The sequence below is a fragment of the Salvia hispanica genome, chromosome 2 (assembly GCF_023119035.1).
Source record: "Salvia hispanica cultivar TCC Black 2014 chromosome 2, UniMelb_Shisp_WGS_1.0, whole genome shotgun sequence".
Classification (NCBI taxonomy): Eukaryota; Viridiplantae; Streptophyta; class Magnoliopsida; order Lamiales; family Lamiaceae; genus Salvia; species Salvia hispanica.
The window spans coordinates 3,212,436-3,221,945 of NC_062966.1; the positions used below are offsets into that span (position 1 = coordinate 3,212,436).

The 9,510-nt window shown below is 39.1% G+C and overlaps 1 protein-coding gene across 1 annotated transcript; it reads left to right on the top strand.

The window, feature by feature from the left end:
- The first annotated feature begins 6,644 nt into the window (after positions 1 to 6,644).
- Positions 6,645 to 9,476, top strand: LOC125204999 (wall-associated receptor kinase-like 8). Its single transcript, XM_048103776.1, has 4 exons — positions 6,645 to 7,234; positions 7,458 to 7,811; positions 7,933 to 8,109; positions 8,189 to 9,476. The coding sequence occupies exons 1-4, from the start codon at positions 6,652 to 6,654 to the stop codon at positions 9,313 to 9,315; spliced, it is 2,241 nt and encodes a 746-aa protein (XP_047959733.1). The 5' UTR covers positions 6,645 to 6,651; the 3' UTR covers positions 9,316 to 9,476.
- The last annotated feature ends 34 nt before the right edge of the window (positions 9,477 to 9,510 follow it).

Here is a 9,510-nt window from a genome sequence, read left to right on the forward strand (position 1 = left end):
TGTTTCCTTGGGCAGGTTGTATGCACACGAGTTGTTAAGGTCCACCTCTAGAGCCAATTGATCTTGAGATCGAAGCATCCAACAGAAAGAGGAACGCACAGAGGAGGCTAAACCAAAGGATTTGGGTATCTTCACCCGTTCATAGGCGTCTACCTTCTCTCCAATTAAGAGAACTCCATCACCAAGTCCATCTCCACTTCCATCACCTATATAGTACGAGCCTAATTCTCCCATCATAATGGAGGACGAGGGAGAGAACAACAATCTGGAGAACAACAATGAGGATCATGTCATTCGTCAACTCCGTGAGCAGATGGCCAATATGCGGAGGCAATTGGATGAGCAGAACGCGAGACCAGCAGTTCAGTCCGTGCAGAATCTGTTTGCATATAGACGGGTCGCTAATCCACCAATCAATAATACCGGGATTGCCGCCAACAGCTTTGAATTAAAGCCGGGGTTGATAAACAGGGCAGAAGCACATGCATTTGGTGGAACAGGTTCAGAAGATGCCAACAAGCACTTGACCAAGTTCATACAAATCAGCAACACGGATTCGCCTCAGATTATTCCCCTTCTCTTTGGAGGATGATGCCAGGGATTGGTACAATAACATGGATCCTTACTCGGTCGCAACTTGGGATGCGATGGTTGAGCTTTTCTTGGATAAATACTACCTACCTAGCGAGGCACTCAAGCGACAAGCAGAAGTTATCTCCTATGCAATGCAGCCTCAGGAAAATATTCAAGAGGCATGGAAGAGGTTTAAATATCAGATGAAGAGATGCCCCAACCACTGGTTGAGCCCGGGGCAACAAATCCTAGCTTTCTACAGGGGAGGCACTCCGAAGGCGATGCGCGAGCTGAATATGAATGCAAGGGGTTCACTCCTTAAGTTGGGAGAGAATGATGCATTAGAAGTGATTGAAAAGGTAGCTTCCAACGATGAAGGATGGAAGAATGAAAGAAGCAAGACCTACAGGGTGACATCCGCATCGGATGTTGACAAGATGGACATGATGTCCAAGCAGCTGGACTTCTTGACTATCAAGCTGGGCTACATGGGAACAGAGCCAACTGGGCTTGAAAGTGAAGATGTGAATTATTTGCATCAAGGAGGCAACAACAGGAATTTCAACAACTACCGCCAGAATCAAGGGGGTGGTAACTTCAACAACTTTGGGAACAGGGCTGATGAGGCCTGTTTCATGTATGTGTTTTATAGCAAAACCGCACTGCAAACTAACAACCCTTTTTTAGCCAGGTGACATACTTGGATTTTACATGATTTTAGATGGTGATTTTGTATGAATTTGATCATATTTGTCTATTATTGGGCGTGTTTATATCTACTTCTCTATTATGTTGGTATGTTGACCATTTTGTTAAGAATGTGTAGAAAAAGGTACAAAATATGTGGATGTGCAACAGCCTTGGTTTGAGACAATTTTTACTAGAGATTATTAAGTCCAATCAGCCCCTAATACATATCAATCTCTTCGTCTTTGAATGATCTTCATGTGGGTATCACGCCTCAATCGGAGTTCGTTAGAAGAAGTTATGGCCGTTACAAGAACACTGCGTTGTCCAGAAACTTTCACGCGGCCGGGTGAATTATTACACTGTAAATTAACCCGGCCGGGTACCGTAAATATGCGCTGAAAGAGAGAACGGGGTCAAAAATCTTCACGCAGCCGGGTGAATTTACAGTGTATAAATTCACGCGGCCGGGTGCACTGATTTGGAGAATTATTTTGCAGAAAACACGATTCTTGAGAACAGAAAAAGAAGAAAAAGGCTAGGGTTAAGCATCATTCTACATTCCACCGCCTCCAACACACCCTACACTTCTCCAAGAACACTTTGAAGAGATATTTGAAGATTGAAGACTACAAATCGAGAGATTGGAGTCTCTAATCCATAGAATCGTTCCACAGGAGTATTTATTTGCTTTCTTTGATGTATTTGATTGAATCCACTGTTTTGGTTTTCATGAAGAACATGAGTAGCTAAATTTATTGTGGGGTTTTTATGAAGACTACAATGGATGTTTGTGATTAATTCAAGGACTTCTTTTGATTACTTAGCTCTTGTGGTTTCTTTGTTCATTCTTGTGATTTTCCAATTTAATTGCTTAGCTACCAATTGGGTTTGTTTACCTTTATAGTTGTAATCGAGAGATACCTATCTAGGTTTGATAAAAGAGTGAGCATCACTTTGATAATCTACACTCGAGAGAGGAGAATCTTAGTGAGGGCTTGGGTCTTTTGTTCTATGGAGTTAATCTAAACATATTAGAAGGAGACATCAATATTAAGGGTTAATCAACGGGGTGAGTACACAAGCGAGGGGGCTCAACCTAGACTAACGACTTTCCTAGTAACCCTAGAGACATAAAATGGGTAATCGAAGTTGTTGAATCAATCGCACGACAATTCCATTGTAGTTGGATCCAAAACTGTACTCTCCTCTTTGTGGTATCTTTTCACTTGTGTTTATTTCCTCTTGTTTCTTTTAATTCCTTTTTCATTGTTATATGCTTATAGTAGTGTTAGAACTTTTCTCTTTGGATTATCTAGATAGTAGTCAAAATTTGTTCGTGGTACTTGAGTCGATACAATTTTGACTCTGTGGGATACGATACTCTTACTTGTTTTATGCTACACTAGCCCCGTACACTTGCGGGTATTTCTCGTGTTAAAATAATTCGAGCCAATCATCAGCGCAGTCACCATTCCCAAACATGAACTCCAGGAGGCGGTTTTCCCCTTCAGCCTCAGCATACTCCTCATCGTCATCGACTACGATGCCCTCATCTTCGGCAACGTCGTCAAATTTCACGGAAGGAGGCGGGGATTTGCTCATCAATCCGGGGAGCTCATGGAATACATCCTCGTCATATACTGGCTTATCATATACCGGCATCGACAATATATCCTCGTCATATACAGGCTTATCATACACCGATATCGAAAATATATCTTCGTCATATACGGGCTCATCATACACCGACATCGACAATATATCCTTGTCGTATATGGACTTAGAGTGGCCACCGTAGACATCATTGAATAACGAATCGTCCACTGAACGACGCTCCAACGCATTAGATCTCATCGGGTTGGATGTCCCCCGACGCTTCTCCAATCGCGCCAATCGTCGTTGTAGGTCTCGAACCTGTTGTCGCAGATCACCTTTCTCGATGTCGCGCTGGAGGTCTCGAACCTAAGATCATCGTTCTCAATATCGCGCAGATCACGCTGTCGTGTAGCCTCTTTGTTTAGGAGATCTCCACGTCCCCCACCACGAGCATCACCACATCTGCCGCCATATCTACGTTCAGCTATTGATAATCAACCTGACTCGTGATACCAAATAATGCAAAATGTATAGAGAAACTGACTGAATGGAGAAGAAATTCAGAGAAACCCTAGTTTCTGTGAAAAACGAAATATTTTTATAAAAATTCAACTGCCTCCAAAAATAAAAAAAACAACGCTATTTATAACCATCTAAAAACCCTAAAAACTCAAAAGGAAAATAAGCAAAATAGGAAAACCTAATATTGTGGAAGGAAAAATAATTACTCCTAATATTTTTCCCTCTACTATATTTATCCATCTATAAATTTTACTAACTAGGAAATAAATAAAACATAAAATATATTTTTCTTAGCCTCCGAGTCTTGTCTTCTGCAACTACATCAGGTCATCTGATATGAGTTGAACCCAGGCCTTCGCTGTGAAACTAGTAGACACATACCGCTGGACCAACTATGCTAATGAGTTACCGTATTGAGTATAGTACTCCATGATGATAATATTTGAGGATACATCTACCCCTTTAATTTGTTCCGCTGCATAATCCCTTTGTCGTTATTATAATTTTATATACTCCCTTCGTCCTAACTCTTATTGGGATAACACTAGCTTTACTGTATAATTGGTAAAATAGGAGAAGCTGTAAATAATTGTTGAAATAGTATAGTGGATATTGGAGCCCATAAATAATAAAAGTAAAAGAGAAGAAAAGGTTTGCATGAATGATTATGAACTATTTTTGTGGGATGGACAGAAAAAGAAAATTCAGCCTAGCTATTTTTGTTGGACGGAGGGAGCAAGTGACATGGGGTTCACACCAAGTGACCAAACACTACATGCATGAAAAAGGATGTCAATAGTAATTTGATATTTTTATGCTCCCACCTCCATTATTGCAAATTTGCAATTTGATGCTTTACTAGTGGAATTTGATATTTATATAAAACAATAAAAATCCTAGACCACATGTTTATATCTAATGCTTTAAAAAATAAAAAAGAGGGCCCTGCGATGGGAGTAATTAATCACTTATCTGAACCGGAAAGGATCGATATATGTACACTTCATTATTGCAATATTCTGCATACGCTTTGGTATTCATTATTTATAGGGAGTAGTTGTTTTGATATTTTATTTCTTTATTATTAAGAAAAATATTACTCCGTCTTCCCATATAATATTATCTAAGTTTGGCTCGGTGCAGATTTTAATAAATACTCTTTCTATTCCTAAAGAGTATGCACTATTTCCTTTTTTGCCCGTTCTCAAAGAATATGAACTTTCAATTTTAGAAACTCTCTTCTCTCTAATAAGGTGGGACCCATTTTCCACTAACAATACCTAAAAAACTTTCTCTATCTATTCTCTCTTACTTTACCAATAATGCATTAAAACCCGTGCCGAATCCAAAGTTCATAATCTTTTGGGACGGAGGGAGTATGAAAAAAGTGAGTTGAAAAAGTTAATGGAATGCCTCACATTTATATTCTCCCTCCGTTCCATCTCAAGTGATTGATTACTTTGTGGCCGTTGTTTTGCAAAGATGATAATAAGTATTTAAAGTGAAGAGAAAGTAAAGTAAGAGATAGAATAATATAGAAGAGAGTCGTATCTATACCGTTATCATACTTACTTTACTCTCTTCTCATTTTAACTATTTATTATCACTTTCTTCAAACACATGCTGGAAAGCAGTCAATCACTTGAGATAGGACAAAGAGAGTATTAATTTTTTTAATAGAACGTGAGTGTAAAAAATTAGTGAAAATTAAGTGGGATTCACTTAAAAAAAAGAGAAAAACAAATGGACAACTTTTCAGAAGGACCACAATGGCAGAACTAGACAACATTTCATGAACTAATAAAGTATTGGGGAAATATATGTTAGTTGCAAATTATCAGCGGACATTGATCCCAACTATATTTCCAGTCAATCCCACTACTGTAATTAGCAATGGATAAAATAAGGTAACTTTTTGAATGTAAGATGCAAGTTTTTTTTAATGTATAATGAACCTCTTTTCTTGTTCAACGGAAATTGATTGACTAAAAACGGTTGATCTCAGTTCGCCACCAAAACGATTGTTGACTAAAAACGATTGATCTCAAATGTAAAACGATTGTCGAATGTAAAAGTCGATATAGAAAAATATATACTTTCTCTGTCCACTAAAATTTGTCCCATTTTTCTACTTCCGTCCGTCTCCTAAAATTTGTCCCATTTCACTTTTACCATTTTTGGTAGTGGACCTCATATTCCACTAACTCATTCCTACTCACATTTTATTATAAAACTAATATATAAAGTAAAAACCCGCAATCTACTAACTTTTTAAACTCACTTTCCATTACATTTCTTAAAACTCGTGCTCAGTCAAATCGGGACGAATTTTCGTGGTCGGTGGGAGTAAAAAAGTAGGATTGGATATAATGTGTCTATTAGAGCATCTCCAATGGTCGGCTAGCGACCGGCTAGCCGATTCGTCGCGCTGGCCGATCGGCTAGCCGAACCATTGGAGTCGGCCGGCGCAAAATCGGCGAAAATTTCGGCGTGGGCGGCCCATCGCTCGGCGCTAGCCGATGCGGCTGGCCGCCATTGTGGCGTGCCGATCGGCCACCGCCGATTTTTGATTTTTTTTTTATAAAAAACCTATATAAACGCGATTTTCTCTCTCTCTAAATTTCTGTACAAGAGCAACATCTAACGATGGACAACAACAACTAGGCCCAATACAAAATTAAGACCTAAAACAACGAGACCCCCGTTCGGCTAGCGGCAAACTAACACAGATTCAAGGCATACTAACATTTTTTAATGTATTTTTTTAATAAATTAGTGAAGAGTAGAGTGGGGCGGTGGCTCGTGTGTGGAAGCCCGAATTTTTTTAAATTTTTAGTTAATGTACTTTTTTTTTATTTAAATAAAATTAGCGATTTTTTTCCGTATATATGTCGTAAATTTAATTCCGTATTGTGATTTTAATTCTGTAAATGTAGTATTTTTTGAATTATTTTTATTTCGGTTGACCTATGGCTGGCCTAAATCTGATGTGGCAGGTGGATTTTTAGTGCTGCTGACGTAGCAGGGGGAGAAACTGCTGGCCGATTTCTGGCCGAAGTACCATTGGTGATGCTCTTATACGGAAATATTATGTACAACTAAAAAGTTTATATCACTTTAGAAATCACTTGCCCAATGACAACGGTATTCATATTATAAATTAGTAGTAATATTTTGTAAACCAAAACACATTGTCCATATATAAAATGTGCCTATATATAGTACTCTAGTGGATTAGCACACTTGTCTTGGACAAAGCTTCAAGTGCAAATGATTTGTAAACTCCAATTGATCATTTACTTCTTTGTTCTTCTTCTTCATCCACTAGCATCAGCTTCTAGCTCGGCTCATAAACCAGGCTGCCCTGCCCGATGCGGAAAAGTAACGATTCCGTATCCGTTTGGAGTCGGGTTGGGTTGCTCACTCGGGTCATCATTTAACATCTCTTGCAATACTTCCACCACCCCTCCCAAACCTTACATTTACATTGGTGACAGTGATACCCCTTTCGAAGTGGTCGAAATAAGAGTTGATGACCCGGCCCATATTCGGATCAAGTACCCGTTCCTTCTGTACACTGCTTGCTACAACAAATCTTCAGGAATGTTGTGGGATTTCAACCGTATTAATCTGTTGTCGACCCAATATACATTGTCGGAAGACAACTGGATTACCGCCATTGGCTGCGATGATGCTATGACGACCACCACATACATAGGTGACAGCGACCAAGCAATCCGTGACGGCTGCATAAGCATCTGTTTTGACGATCACGGTTCATACGGAACTTGCCCCAGAAATGGCGACGGGAATTCCAGAGGTGACGGCTGTTGCCGGTCACCCGTTCCCAAAGGTAATGCTTCATTTATTCCTGCATAGTTGAGACATTTTTTTTCGCTGCCGAGATTAAGAAAAATATGTACTCTCCTATATTATATTAACAGAGACAATAAAGTAAAGTGCTTAATATGTGACAGAATAAAGTAGGAAAAAAATATGTTAAAAATAAATCAACCATGGTGGAACGGTGCGAGTAATTTTGTTAAAAAATGATTATAAAGTTGTTGATCTGACAGGTGCTTCGTACCTTTCCGCGAGTTTAACAGACTTGAGTAGAAGCTGGAATAGTACAAGGGTTTTCTCTTGCAGCTATGCCTTTGTCAGGGAGAAGGGAAGCCGGGTAAACTCGCAGTATTCATATGACTACTCCATCCTCAACCAAAACAATACGGCGATCTTACATGATTATCATGTGGTGCGCTTGGACTGGAGGCTCGGCAACCAGAATTGCTCCAAAACACCGCGGAATTCTAGTTTTGCTTGCCAGCCTAACGCTCAATGTGTTGATTTTGGTGCTAATGTTGGGGGATACCTCTGCAAATGCTCCAAAGGATTCCAAGGCAATCCATACCTCGACTCTAGCTGTCGAGGTGAGATTGCTCACTTTAATTGTTACTGCTAAAAAGTTTTGTACTGATAGTGTTAAGTGGGTTTAATTGCTCACTTTAATTGTCTCAAACGAAGATGGTTTTGTTGCTCAACTTTTGGCAGATATTGATGAATGTGCCAATAGAACTCTTGATCCATGTGTTGTTAATTCCAAGTGCATCAACACTCATGGCTCTGCCAACTGCTCTTGCAAAAAAGGCTATTATGGTGATGGAATGAAAAACGGAAAAGGTTGCACACTTTTGCCAACTTCCAATATAGCAAAATTTGTTGTAATAGGTAAATTTTATCCACAAGTTCCTTGTTTGTTTGTTTGTTTTTTCTTTTTCTTTCTCAAATGGGTAATTTTTGCACACAGGTCTAGCCTCTGCTTTGGGACTTCTATTGCTTCTTTTGTTATGTTTTTGGTTGCATAAGGTGTTTGAGAAGAAAAAGAAAAAAATCCGCAAAGAAAAATTCTTCAAACACCTTGCGTCGCAACAACAAACAAGCGAGGGCGCATTTGGGAAAACCAAACTTTTCACCACAAAAGAATTGGAGAAGGCCACCGATCATTTTAATGAAAGCCGCATATGTGGACGAGGAGGGCAAGGCATCGTCTACAAAGGTATGTTGTCTGATGGTACTATTGTAGCCATCAAGAAACTAAAGGAGGTTGATGAGAATCAAGTGGAACAGTTCATAAATGAGGTTGTGATACTATCACAAATCAATCATAAGAATGTGGTTAGATTATTAGGATGTTGTTTGGCGACTAATGCTCCTCAACTTGTATATGAGTTCTTACCAAACGGAACCCTCTTCGATTTTATTCATCACCCCAAAATCGAATTCCCACTTACATGGAACATGCGACTGAAAATAGCTGCAGATGTAGCAGGGGCATTGGCTTATTTACACTTTGCATCTTCTACACCCATTTATCATAGAGATATCAAGTCCACTAATATCCTTTTAGATGAAAAGTATATTGTCAAAGTATCAGATTTTGGAATTTCTAAACTTGTCCAAGTAGATCAGACTCATTTAACCACGCTGGTTAAAGGAACATTTGGGTATTTAGATCCAGAGTATTACGAAACAAGTCAATACACGGAAAAGAGTGATGTTTATAGCTTTGGTGTGGTTCTTCTCGAACTTCTAACAAGTCAAAGACCAATATCTTTGGAGAGGCCTGAAATGGGAAGAAATCTAGCAGCACATTTCCTTTCCTACATGGAAGCAGACAATCTTGAAGCCATTTTAGACACTCAAGTTTCCGAGGAAGGTGCTAAGGAGGAGGTTATAGCAGTTGCAAGGCTTGCAAGAAGATGTTTAAATGTTAAGGGGAAAATGAGGCCAACCATGAAGGAAGTGGCCACAGAATTGGAAAGCTTAATGATATCTCAAATTCCTAAGCCTGAAGAAGCAACAGTGTCTGAAGCCAAGCACATGATGTTTTCAGACATTGAGTACACTTGGACAGCCAGTGATCATACTTCATGATTGAATGCATTATGTCCAAAGGTGTGTGATACTCTATTATTAATGCCAATTTTATGATTGTTTATAATTTAAGATTGTATTTCATTTTCTATTTTGTGGAACCAGCTGCTCCTTTTCCTTTTATTTTTCTTTTGTTCTATGTCATAAAAGTTATTCCATTATTGATAGCTTTTCTAAAGATATAGAAAAGCCAGT

What these genes read in the sequence shown, in the direction of transcription:
- LOC125204999 (XM_048103776.1), top strand. Translation starts at nt 6,652, where the DNA reads ATGATTTGTAAACTCCAATTGATCATTTACTTCTTTGTTCTTCTTCTT. An exon ending in CCGGTCACCCGTTCCCAAAG is followed by an intron (nt 7,235 to 7,457) that starts GTAATGCTTCAT and finishes TTGATCTGACAG; the next exon opens with GTGCTTCGTACCTTTCCGCG. An exon ending in AGCAAAATTTGTTGTAATAG is followed by an intron (nt 8,110 to 8,188) that starts GTAAATTTTATC and finishes TTTTGCACACAG; the next exon opens with GTCTAGCCTCTGCTTTGGGA.